This window comes from Cucurbita moschata, unplaced genomic scaffold (genome assembly GCF_002738365.1).
Source record: "Cucurbita moschata cultivar Rifu unplaced genomic scaffold, Cmos_1.0 Cmo_Scf00006, whole genome shotgun sequence".
Classification (NCBI taxonomy): domain Eukaryota; kingdom Viridiplantae; phylum Streptophyta; class Magnoliopsida; order Cucurbitales; family Cucurbitaceae; genus Cucurbita; species Cucurbita moschata.
The window spans coordinates 2,253,013-2,266,404 of record NW_019268522.1 but is presented as its reverse complement, the minus strand read 5'-3'; the positions used below and the strand labels follow the sequence as shown (position 1 = coordinate 2,266,404).

The window sequence follows — 13,392 nt, the reverse complement described above, 5'->3', positions numbered from 1 at the left end:
TCTGACTGTTGTTATTTAGATGGTATATCTAGTTGAATTCCTCTTTGGAACACACGAGAGAAAGAACACGAATTAGATAGAAAAGAGATGTTTTTTAATTCATTCCCGTTTTTCCTACATCCATTTGATCTATTAAAGTTGATCAATATTTTTCAAATGAACCCACATGAACTTATCTCTCTCTATAGTTTTCATTTATTTGAACTAATCTTGACTCAAACAAGTTCGTAACTTATGAGATCCTACAATGGAAAACGAAACACCCTCTATAAGGGTGTGGAAACCTCTCCTTAGCAGACGCGTTTTAAACATTTGAGGGGAAACCCAAAAGAGAAAACCCAAAGAGGAGTATATTTGCTAGCGGTGGGCCTGAACCGTTACAAATGGTATTAAAGCCAGACACCGGGTGATGTGCCAGCGAGGAGACTATTCCCTTAGGGAGTAGACACAAGGTAGTGTGCTAGTAAGGACGTTGGGCCCCAAAGGGGGGTGGATTTGATGGGAGCCCCACATCGATGGGAGAAAGGAACGAGTATCAGCGAGGAAGCTGGGCCCTGAAGGGGGATGGATTGTGAGATCCCACAATCCCACATTAGTTGGGGAGGAGAACGAAACACCCTTTATAACGGTGTGGAAACATCTCCCTAGCAGACACGTTTTAAAGCCTTGAGGGGAAACCCGAAAGGAAAAGCCCAACAAAGACAATATCCGCAAACGGTGGGCCTAGACCATTACATAACTCAACACTCTTATCAACTACTAAGTGAAAATAAAAAGCAAAAAAATATTCAAAATCAAAACATTTTAAAATCTAAGTATTAAACATACTCAACATTCAAAATTTATCGACTAAATTTATAACCTAACCAGAAACAAAATATCATTTTCATTCCAAAAATCTTTAACACCTCGTCAAACTCATCATCAAATCATTTCCAAACGCATAAAACCTTAAAATTACCAAAAATAAAAACACGAAAAAGTTAATCACATGGGAAAAACCATATAATTAAAAACATTGGGTTTGGTACACAAATAATCACAAGTGAAGTTAGTAATACATAATTATGCTACACATTTCAATGAATCAATCATATAATATAAGCTTGTTCAAATTAATAGTAATAATCAAATTTGGGTTAGTTTATTGGGTTTGATTCCTTGGTTAAGAGAAATGACAAAGAGCTTAGAGTTGTAATTTCTTTGATCTTGAGGATCCCAATAAATCATTTTGATTATTTTTTAATGGGATTTAATTAGGGATAATCTATTTTAATTTCCTCTTGCCATTATTTAATTAGTATTATAAACCTAGCTTTTTAGGGTTGGTGAAAAGTCAAAATTAAAAGGTCAATGAGGGACCCTATAGCCCTTTGGTATGGTTTCTCGCTTAACTTGTAGGGTAATTGAGATAAGTCGTTGAGTTAAATCAAGGAAATTCACTCGTTTGGAGTCAGGATTCGTTGAAGTACAAGAAGCGTTAAGTAGATTGAGGACATCTATTATGAGCATTTGAATCGCTCAATTCTATCAAGAATCGAGAAAGAACGGAATGTAAATGTTCCAAGTTCTTGATTTGAGTTTTCCTTAAACTTCGAGAGCTTTTTTTTTTTGAAACTAAGTTCTAAGCTTTTAGATATTGAAGATATTTTTGAAGATGGACTTGATTCGGGTCAGAAAACGATGTACCAATGATCGTCAAGAAACTGCAAGGTTGGTAAGTTTTTAGTTTTGGAAGAACTTTGAACTCGATTATTTCAGCTGTAGTTGATAATAAATTACGAGTAGATTGATTCAAACTCTACAACTTATGTGAATAAACCAAATTGATTCGAGTTTTGTATGAAAAGATATGAAAATGTGAAGAAAATATGTTGAATCGAAAAATTCATCGATTTCTGCAAAAACTGCATTCGCAGACGAATATTCAAAGAATATGCGTTGCGCAAGCATGCAGGCTATGCATTCGAATGAGAAATAGACACATGTTGCGAGGAGAGAGGATCACACATCAGACAACTAGTAGATTTACATGTTTCGGGTTGTCTGACTCATGCCTGAGTTTAACATGACAACCCACACTCGACCTAGTTCTAACACTTAAATTTACGACATTAATAAAAGACATTAAAAAAATTGATGCTATAAAGCAATCAAATTAATCAAAATTGATACCCTAATTAATTAGTGACTAATTTTGACTTTGTCAATTACAAATAATTAAGTTATAGCTAATTGAATTTACTAATTTGATTTTAAAATGAAAAAAACATGTTTAATGATTTATATAAATGTCCACTTATACAAAAAGTCAAACTTTGACTATCATAAATATTGTGAGGTGTTTTAGGTAAACTTCAAGAGAATGGTTGGTTTAAATAAATTTCATATCATCAATTTATGGCTTAAATGATTGACATATTTTATAGGGTTTGAATCTAATTTAATTAGTAAATGAGTTGCGTTGCTCGAGTAAAAGACAGGTACATGAATAAATTGATACCTCGTTCAAATGAAAGTGATATTTCTGCCTATTCCGACAAGAATCACCATCATTTTTAGTAGCTTAATTATAGTGTAATAGCCTGAGACCACCGCTAGCAGATATTGTCTACTTTGGCCCATTACGTATTAGCCTCATGAATTTAAAACGCGTCCACTAGAGAGATGAATTTAAAATGTGTCTACTAGAGAGAGGTTTTCACACCCTTATAAGAGATGCTTCGTTACGTTCCTCAACGAACCATTACGTATCAGCCTCATGAATTTAAAACGCGTCTACTAGAAAGAGGTTTTTATTCCCTTATAAGAAATGCTTCGTTACGTTCTTCAACGAATGTGGAATCTCACAAATAGAAACTTCAAAATTAAACGCTGAACATGTTTGGTTTAAAGAGATTCTATACTGGGTAACCTCTTATTTTTTTAAAAAAAGCATGTGAGTGAAGAATAAACATGTTAAAAAGACTCGTGTTGGTATATGGGCATGTATGTGGGCATGTAACGGCCCAAATCCACCGCCAGCAGATATTGTCCTCTTTGGGGTTTTCCTTTCGGACTTCTCCCGAAGGCTTTAAAACGATTCTACTAGGGGAAGGTTTCCACACCCTTGTAAAGGGTGATTTGTTCTCCTCCCAACCAATGTGGGACATCACAGGGCGTATTTTATTTTTTTTTCCGGTATTTATAAAAGACGTCAAAAATATCAATTAATCTTCAACGTTGATGTTGAACGTTCCACATGGGTATTCATAGAACGCTTAAAAATCTAATTCCCTTCATATGCTCGATTTTTTCGATATGAAAAATACTTAAAATGTTTAAATTCTTAGAGATCTAATAATACTTTGAAATAAATATAGAAAGCCAGATCAAAATAGAACATAAAGTAAAAGGGACTATGGTTGGCATGGGAATACATTAAAGGCATAATAGAGACAATAAGGAAGAGATTGATTCTCTTTAATTATTTTGAAATAATTTGGGCAATAATTCCAATCACAATAAACTAATTATAAAACCCAAAAGGCAATTCAATTTAATATGAAAAAAGAAGGATTGAGAAAAATTTGTGTTGTACTTTGTGGAGTTGCATGCATTTAAAGATAAACTTATGAACTAATCCAACGCACATACGACACCCGAGTAAAGAAGGGATAGATGAATGAACCGAATATCACATTTGAATGAGAGCGATCTTGAGTGTAACGGCCTAAGCTCATTGCTAGCAGATATTGTCCATTTTGGGTTTTCCCTTTCGAGCTTCCATTCAAGGTTTTTAAAATGCGTATGCTATAGATAGGTTTTAACACTCTTGTAACAAATGTTTCGTTCTCCTCTCCAATCGATGTGGAAGCTCATAATCAATCACCCATCAGGACTCGTTGGCATTCGTTCCTCTCTCCAACCGATGTAGGATCTCACAATCTACCCTCTTTCGGGGCCTAGCATCCTCGCTGAGATTCGTTCCTCTCTCCAACCGATGTGGGATCTCACAATCCACCCCATCAGGGCCAGCATCTTCGCTGGCATTCGTTTCTCTCTCCAATTGATGTGAAATCTTAGAATAGGAACAACTAAAGAAAATTTAAAAGAAATAAAAGTTACTACCTATATCAACAAAATACACTTCCATTTTCAGTGGCTCAATCATAGGAACTCCAAAGTTACTTACTTTGTTTTGAACAATCTGAAATAATCATGTGAGTGACCACAAAACATGCTGAAAAAATCTATCTTGGTCTGTGGGAATATTGTGACTATGTCGCAGGAAATAAGTAACGTGACCATGTCGTAGGGGAATATCGGGACCATCAGGTACTAAATTCAAATTTCAAATCCTAATCTAACTTCTGGGCTTGAAATATTACACTTAGTTGTCTAAGTTTACTAACTTTTGTGAGAGACACGGTATGAGCTAGGTTTTGTAAACCTACCTTCGAGGCGTATCGTTCTTAGCTATTTATAATTTAATATTTTTCTTTCTTAAAAAAGGGATAGAAAGAGAGTTTTGTTGGGGGATTTGTAAGCTATAAATTAAAGGGTCTTCCCAAAAACATTCACTTAAGATTGGAGAGAGAGAAGAAGATGGGGCGAGCACCATGCTGTGACAAAGACAACGTAAAGAAAGGGCCATGGTCGCCTGAAGAAGATGAGAAGCTCAAGGCTTATATCCAACTCCATGGGACTGGTGGCAATTGGATTGCTCTTCCCAACAAAATAGGTACCTTACAAACCAAAATAAAAGTCCCAACTTTCTCCTTAGGAAGGTTTTTGATTCCGGAAATGGTTGAATATTTGCAGGGTTGAAGAGGTGCGGAAAGAGTTGCAGGCTTCGATGGCTCAATTACTTGAGGCCGAATATCAAACATGGTGGATTCTCTGAAGAAGAAGATGATATTATTTGTAAACTCTTCGTAAGTATTGGTAGCAGGTAAACGAACTTCCACGATGATATGATTTTGTCCACTTTGAGCATAAACTCTCGTGGTTTTGTTTTTTTGGCTTTCCCATAAGGTTTCATTCAGATGGAGATGTATTCCTTACTTGTAAACGAACAGTCTCTCCTTAATTGAGACTCGGCTCTTTCTTTGGAGTCCTCGAACAAAATACACCCTTTAGAACCTCCCCTGAGACCTATGCCCTCGAACAACCTCCCTTTAATCGAGGCTCGACTCTTTCTTTGGAGCCGTCGAACAAAATACACCCTTTATTCGACACTTGAGTAACTTTTTACTACATTTCCGAGGTTCACAACTTCTTTGTTCAACATTTGAGGAATTTATTGACATGGCGAAGTTAAAAGCATGACTCTAATACCAAATCACGAACCTCCATAATGATACGTTATTGTCCACTTTGAGCATAAGCTTTCATATGTGTGTTCTTGGCTTCTCTGAAAGGCCTCATCCCAATAGAGATGTATTTGTTACTTATAAATTCATGATCATTGACTCCCTCCCATCCATTCTCAACAGATTTGAATATAAAAATGCATTCTTTGACGAACCCATGTGAAATAATTAATAAACAATTGTTGAATCTAAGAGGCTGCTAAGATAATGCTAAAAAATCTCCATTTATTTGCTTTTAGGTGGTCAATAATTGCAGCTCAGTTACCGGGAAGAACAGACAACGACATAAAGAACTATTGGAACACGAGGTTGAAGAAGAAACTGCTTGGAACTCCCAAACATGTCAGCTCAAGAAAGACTGCACAGACAGTGACAAGCTCCGCCATGGAAAGGCTCCAGCTTCAAAAGCAGCTTCAAGGCTTTCAAACCGCCTTCTCTTTCGACAGCACCTCCATGCTCTGGCCTCCGGTGTCGGCCAGTGGGAGCCTTGTCAATGGTGAGTGCAGTCTGGAAGGGTGCACGGGGAAGAGTCCGGTCGGTTCGAGCTCGGCGGCGAAGGAAATGAATGATTGTCAAGAGAGTTTGTTTTGGTGGTGTAATGATTTTGATGCAAATTCTGCAGCTGCTTCGAACCTTTGGGAGACTACTTCAGCTCTTCAATCCGATGGGATTCTTCAAGATTTTGAACTTCTTGGTTACACTCTTTAGGGGTTGGTTTATGTTTGTGTTTATGGATATAAAATGTGATGAGAGAGAGAGAGAGATTACTAAATTTTGTAAATTGTGTGAATAATTGTGTTAATGCATGTGAATTTCAAGTCTACCGTTTAGTAGATATTGTTCGATTTAACTCGTTACACGTCCCATTAGGCTCATAGTTTAGGTTTACACACCCTTGTAACGAACGTTTCGTTCTCCTCTCCAACCGATGTGGGATTTCACAATCCACTCCCTTGGGAGCCAACGTCTTAACTGGCACACTGCTCGATGCCTGCCTTTGGTATCATTTGTAACAGTCCAAGCTCTCACAATCCACCACCTTAAGGGTGAACGTCCTCGCTGGCACATTGCTCGGTGTCTACCTCTGATACTATTTGTAACAGCCCAAGATCTCACAATCCACCTCTTTTGGGGGTTAGCGTCCTCGCTGATACACTGTTGGGTGTCTGGCTCTGATACCATTTGTAACAGTTCAAGCCCAACACTAGTAGATATTATCTGCTTTGACTGGTTACGTATTGTTGTCAGTCTCATGGTTTTTAAACGCATCTCCTAGGGAGAGCTTTCCACATCCTTATAAGGAATGTTTCGTTCCTCTCTGTAACCGATGTGAGATCTCACAATCCACCCCCTTTGGGGACCAGTGTCCTCGTTGGCACACCACTCGATGTCTGACTCTGATATCATTTGTAACAACTCACTGTTCGTTACGTATCACTTCGATTCGTTATGTGTGAGATTGAACTAGACTTTAAGTATGTTAAATTGTTGCATTATCTATATTACAATACCAAAATATGAACATATTAATGACTAACACAATACAATAATAGAACACTTCAAGTAATCAAAAGTCGAGAGATTGAAACATGATATTTAAAAGTACAAAGATCAAAATAAAAGTTAGGTACCTAGCTACTTGGTAAGTAACTCGACCAAAGAATTGAAGTTTTTAGTTGAACTACCTTCAGGTCGAGCAGCTTCAAGAGCTAGATCTTTAAGCGTTTTAAGATTCCGACTTATTTCAGCTCCTTTATAAGGGTCGAAGATCGAGTTCATTGCCTTCATTACTTCATCCTTTGTGAATATTCCATTTTGAAGCCCTAAGCCAGCCTTCCATTGAAACTCCATTGTCCTTGCATTAAGGGCATTGTCCCCAACAAAGGGCCTACATATCATAGGCACACCAGCCATTATAGCCTCCAAAACAGAGTTCCATCCACAATGAGCTATAAAAACCCTAACTGAAGGATGTGCCAACACTCTTGTTTGGGGAGCCCATGGCACCAATTTCCCTTGCACATCAACTACTTCAAGGAACTCCTTAGAGAAGCTCTCCTTAGGGTTCCCCCTAAATGACCATAGAAAATGAACCCTACTCTCGACCAACGCCTCGGTCAACGCCGTTAACTCGTGAGGGGGGAGTGCTAAAAAAGTACCGAAGCATATGTATGCCACAGACATTGGCTTTTGCTTGTCTAACCATTCGAGACAGCCGTGCTCGTCGGCAATAATCGATGTTGATGGTGTTATGTTAAGTGGTGCAATCGTGAGAAGCTTTTGAAGCATTGGTTTTAGAATGTCGAACATCTCGGACTCGGCTTCTTTGAAACTGTTTACGACAACGGCGGAGGCTTTTGGTAAATGAATCTCCATTTTACGTAACATAGTTGCAAAGGGTGATTTTAAATCTCCATGCACTATGCCTTCTTGTAAGTCAACTTTACGTATTGCTTCAAACCCAGGAAGGAAATTGATGACTTTCTCTTTATCATCTCCTGTTACCCAAATAAAACGTTGATAGAAAATTACTTATAAATGATAACAAATTGTATGGATAAGTATTTTGATATGTTAGATGAAATAAAGGTAGACAAACCAACTCGATCGTTCTACCACCATTTTAGGTCAACATTCATTCTCAAAGGCTCGTTTATGCCGAAAATGAAAAAATTAAGCCTATAAATACTAATTTCTCGTTATTTTAAAAAAATTAAACAAAAATATTTCCAAAATTAATATTTATTTTGTGATTTTCATGTTTTATTTTCAAAATACATAAAAAAATTAAAAAGTAAAAATAAAAATTATAATTTTCAATACCGGAATCCGCCAGTTTTTGCCGGAACAAATCGGTGTGAAGATGAACAACCAGACTCCGTAGCCCGGGAACCCAAACCGGAACCCAAGGAACCTCCATTTCCGCCGCCATCTCACCGGCGAACCACAAAAACGCGTCACTCACAACTCCCCGAACCTCCACAGCCGCCGTCTCCGCCGCGGCCGCAACCGCCATCCTGAAGTTCCCAGCAGCCGCCTTCAGAAAAAGCGCTGCAGGTTCCGCCGGCACTCCCTGTTTTCTGACGTACCCTTCCGGCAAACCATCGCCGACGCTGTAAGGGAAAACGTTGTGATTCCGACGGCCGTCTTTGAAAATGGCGGCGTTGGAAGTGCTGGTGTTGAAGAAGGAGAATTTCACAGCTGGAGCCTCGCCCGCGAGTCGCCGGACGAGGTTGAGAAGGAAGCTCGGATGGCTGCCAAATGGGAAGGCAAAAATCAGTACTTGATGACGCCATTGATGGGTTCTTGCCACTTCTTCCATTGATAGGCTGTGTTTTTGCTCTGTTTTTTATTCAAATATTTTGTTGTTTGTTCTTGATTCAATGGAGGATGAAATTTTATAGATAAGGAAGGTTTTTATTTTATGGAAATAGTTAAAACATTGAGACATTCTACCAAAATTAGACGAGAAAAAAAAAACTAAAAATTTGTCCAAAAATAGCCGAGTAATAATAATAATTGATACGGTTCAAAAAGGAAGGTGCACTTTGTTGATACCGTTCATAATTGATATCCGTATCATTCAGACTTAGTCTTAGTTCATTCATGTGCCCCTACTTCAAGAAGATCCCATGGTATTTCAGAAGCTTGCAGCATTAGTCGTGATAACCCCCAATTTATTACCTCTGCCTATTCCTCTACTTATTATAAAAAAAATTAGTTATCATAACCCCAAATTTATTACTTCTGTCTGCTCCCTCGACTTGTTCTAAAAAAAATTAGTCTAAAATTTATTACCTGTACTCACTCACTTTGTTATAAAAAAATTAGTACGGATAACCCCCAATTTATTACCTATTCTAAAAAAAAATAGTCCTATAACCCCCAATTTATTACCTCTGCCTACTCGACTTGTTATAAAAAAATTAGTCTGATAAACCCCCCAATTTATTACCTCTGCCCACTCCCTCGACTTATTCTAAAAAAATTAGTCCTGATAACCCCCAAATTTATTACCTATGCTTACTCCCTCGATTCGTTCTAAAAAAAATTATTTCGGATAACCCCAATTTATTATTATCCCTACTTACTCGCTTGCGTTCTAAAAAAATTAGTACTGATAACCCCCAATTTATTACATTTGCCTACTCCCTCTCTACTTGTACTAAAAAAAATTAATCTATAATTTATTACATCAGTCTACTCGCACTTGTTCTAAAAAATTAGTCCTGATAACTCCGAATTTATTATTCTGCCCCCTCCCTCGACTTATTCTAAAAAAATTAGTCTAAAATTTGATACCTCTGCCTACTCCTTCGACTTGTTTTAAAAAAAATTTGTTCTGTTAACCCCCAATTTATTACTTCTGCCTATTCCCTCTCGAATTTTTCTAAAAAAATTTGTCCTGATAACCCAAAATTTATTATCTATATCACTCCTTCGATTTGTTCTAAAAAAAATTAGTCCTCATAATCTCCCAATTTATTACCTCTGCCTACTCCGACTTGTACTCAAAAAATTAATCTAAAATTTATTACCTCTATCTACTTTCTTTACTTGTTCTAAAAAATTAGTCATGATAACCTTCAATTTATTATCTCTGCCTACTCTTTCTCGACTTGTTCTAAAAAAATTAGTCCTCATAACTCCCAATTTATTACCTCTGCCTACTCCCTAGTTCTAAAAAAAATTAGTCTAAAATTTGATAAAATTAGTCTTGATAACCCCCAATTTATTACCTCTGCCTACTCTGTAATACCCGAGCCTCAATTGAAAGTTTAAAATCTAAGTTTACCTTAAAAGTCGATCTCTCTCAATTTTAGTGAAGGTCTTAAAGACCAAAATCCGGGATGAGACGGAAGAGAAAAATGATGAGGAATAAAAGAACTTAAGAAAAATATAAAAGAAAAATGATAGAAAATTAAAAGGATGGTGAAGGTTAATCCCTGGAGGGTAATTTGGTCATTATACCCTCTTTTTAGTAACATACGAATAAAAGAGAAAAAGAAAAAAATAAAGGGGAAAAGGAAGAGAAGGAGAAATGGCAGAAAGAAAAGAATGTAAATAGTGAGAGAAAGAAAATTATAGAGAGAGAAGGAAAGTTCTAGAGAGAGAGGGAGGTAACCGCCGCTCCGGCCACGAGGAGTCCGGTTCCGGCCGAGCCTTCATGAAATCTTCACAGAACTTAGAGAAGAACATTCTTAACTTTTAGATCGTCCAAAACCATCCAGAAACGAGGAAAAATGTAAAGGTAAAGTTCTTGAATCCAGATTCTCGAAATTGCTTTAGATCTGTGAGATCTAGTAAGAGTTAGAGCCTGAAATTTGAGTATGTTAATCTACAGAGGATTACGCTCAAAACCTGTGAAGGAGGTTGTATCGATTCAGATCGGAAATGGGAGTTCGACGTTCGTCAAAGAGGAGAAAGGAGGAGGAGGATGCGCTTCGCCGGAGAAGAAGGGCCACGTGTCGAGCGTCCATTGGAGACGAAAAAAAAATCAAAGAAATACTTCGCGTCGGGCGGGATTCGATGGCCGGCGGCCCGCTACTCGAGTTTGCGACCCGATGACCCGCGCGAAACCCGGACCACCGACCCGGTTTCTCGTTGCCACGCGTCAGCGTAAACAAACTCGAATGTCCAGCGCGCCCTTCCGGGTTCGAACCAACGACCTCGACCACGGCTGACCGTTTATCGGGCGCCACGTGGCAACACCTCAGCGCGCGTCTCCCCTCCCTCATGCGCGTTCGTACGCGCGCGTGTAGCACCTTCCCCAGGCGCGTGTGAGCGCGTGAGGTGCTGTTTTCAGCCCGTTCGATTTCTGTTTGCCCGATTTCCCTCCGATTCCAACTCTAACCCCATTTTTATATGGAATAGGGTTTAAATGGGAAAATTCAGCATTTGTGGACACTCTATTGGTGTAGAAATGCTCAACGAAGAACACGCGTCAATCGGGTAAGTCACCACCCGGTATTTAGGAAGAAATACTTGTAGGGTTCGCTTGGATTGTATGTATGCATGTTAGTAATTTTGCCTTAAATTAGCTCTCCATGAAGGAGATTAATTAGATGGATTGTTATGATGTGTTGGGTGAATTATCTGAGTGTTGCTTGTATGCCTTAAGCTTCCGTTGTACGTATGCATGCGTTTAATTTATGTTAGAATTGTGTATGCCGGGTTTCGGGTGCTCGATGGACGAATTCGCCCCATTGAACGCGAACCTCGTGCTCTGGGTGCTTGATGGAGGTCATCGCCCCGTTGAGCCGGTATGCCTAGTTTGCATGAATTACATACTATGATGTTAGAAGAAGATTGCATGCACCCTCTGTTAATTGCTAGGGCCCATTTCTATGATAAGATTAGGGAATTTCTTTTAGGAGCGATATGCCGCTTTAGACAGACTTAATTTTCCCCTAGAAACTTAGCGGTTTACCACGGTAAGAAAGTACCTAAGGGGGTTCATAGATTGCTAGCGTGAGAACGGTATCTATAGCTTCGTGGGAGGACCAAGGGTCCCTGATCAGTCCTTACTGTTCTTAGCCATTTCGCATGGGAAATGTGTCCCCACGTCGTATAGCCCATTAGCTGCATGGGAACGGGTTGGGTCGCGCCCCCCATAGGAGGACTATATGGGTGTAGGGGTATTCAGCACACCCCTAGGCTAGGTACCATGTAGTTCTAGATAGCCATGTAGAGGTAGCGCCTCATAGAGAGATACCGACCATATTAGCTTGGCATAAGGAACCCCTAGGTGACTAATGAAAGGACGATAAACCGGTGAAACCCAAGGGGCAAGCCCCAAGAGACTAAGGTTAGAACCCGATGTCCTAGAACCGAATTAGGAAACCGTGGGAGTTCTGTTAAATTAAGATGCGAAGAGAGCCTACAAGTAGGTGGCTTACTGAGTATAATTTTTATACTCATCCCGTTCTCATTTATTTTTCTCAGGTGTTCACTGGCTGCTGGTCGAGGTAGAGGAGCGTTTGAGAGTTGTACAGTCACAGAGGGGGTCGTTCCGGAGCGTCAGTCCCTTTTCGGTCTTTTAGAGTCTTTTGTATTTCATTTTATATTTGCAATTTCTTTTGTAATAATTAACAAACAAAATTTCTCTCTTTTGTTTTAATTCAAAGTATTTTTATATTTTTACTTTGGTTTTCTTTTCTTCTACTTTCTTTTTGTTTGTTTTCGATTTCGTCTTTTGGTTCACGGCCTGATTTTCGAAGCCTCGAAAATCGGGTCGTGACAGATTGGTATCAGAGCAGTCGGTTTTAGATTCTGTAGACTTTTTCTAGGATAGAGAGTCGTACACCTCTGTGACTCAGCTCGACGACACGCCTTGCCACGACCAGGTATGCAGTCTAACCCTGTTTAATAGGTTACAGTATGATGTAAAGCATGTGAATTTGTTGTTTGTCTTGGGTTATGTGGTAGTTATGATTATGCCTTAGGGCGATAAATAATGAATGATCACTCTATACGTCAATGCTAGATGCGAGTTATTGTGAGGAGGCCGAGAGGGGTCATGTTAAAGCTTACTAGCCTTAGGGAGATAGAGAGATGACGCCGCAGAATGCGAGACGTCCAAAGATGAACATGAGACTTTCTAAGGCCTAGTACGAGGTGAATTACCTAGGACCCAGCCTCCTGTGACCATAATTCTAGATGGCAAGCATGCCTCCGTGGAGAGCATGTAGAAGGCTTAGACAGTATAGAGCATGCCTTGGTATAAACCACAAAGGTAGACCCAAGCAATATTGTTCGTACAACCAAAGACGATCACTATAGGAATTAAATACCCCTCAAGCAAACCATTACCTCAACTGAGTTTTGGTTAAGTTGGAAAGTCGAGAGATAAAATTCACCAACAATGAGAGTGAAGCGATGGAAGTCATGACTTCAAGGTTTGATTGGAGTCTTCACGAGCTAAATTCAAGTTTATGGACTTCCAAAAGTGTGATGTGCCCTTTTATGCCACTAATAGGATATGGGGTGTAGGATATTCCTATTGATGGATCATCTAATGGATGACAAGTCGTTTTGG

General features: G+C 39.0%; 2 protein-coding genes and 1 long non-coding RNA gene across 4 annotated transcripts; 2 read left to right on the top strand and 1 right to left on the bottom strand.

Moving 5' to 3' along the window:
* Positions 1-4,578: 4,578 nt before the first annotated feature.
* On the top strand, positions 4,579-6,174 carry LOC111444224 (transcription factor MYB36-like). The gene is made up of 3 exons (XM_023082232.1): positions 4,579-4,723; positions 4,804-4,933; positions 5,594-6,174. Exons 1-3 carry the CDS (start codon positions 4,588-4,590, stop codon positions 6,060-6,062), a joined length of 735 nt encoding a protein of 244 aa, XP_022938000.1. The 5' UTR covers positions 4,579-4,587; the 3' UTR covers positions 6,063-6,174.
* A 714-nt stretch (positions 6,175-6,888) lies between these two features.
* On the bottom strand, positions 6,889-8,700 carry LOC111444447 (kaempferol 3-O-beta-D-galactosyltransferase-like; the record flags this gene model as incomplete). Its single annotated transcript, XM_023082544.1, has 2 exons — positions 6,889-7,852; positions 8,178-8,700. Coding segments are annotated over 2 exons (1,386 nt in total), but the record flags the coding sequence as incomplete, so codon positions are not given.
* Positions 8,701-10,192: 1,492 nt separating this feature from the next.
* LOC111443884 lies at positions 10,193-12,463 on the top strand. 2 transcript variants are annotated; one of them, XR_002710584.1, is made up of 4 exons: positions 10,193-10,605; positions 10,699-11,147; positions 11,229-11,306; positions 12,300-12,463. It is a non-coding gene; the product is annotated as an uncharacterized LOC111443884 (long non-coding RNA). The 2 variants fall into 2 exon arrangements; XR_002710583.1 differs by having other exon boundaries at positions 10,699-11,306.
* The last annotated feature ends 929 nt before the right edge of the window (positions 12,464-13,392 follow it).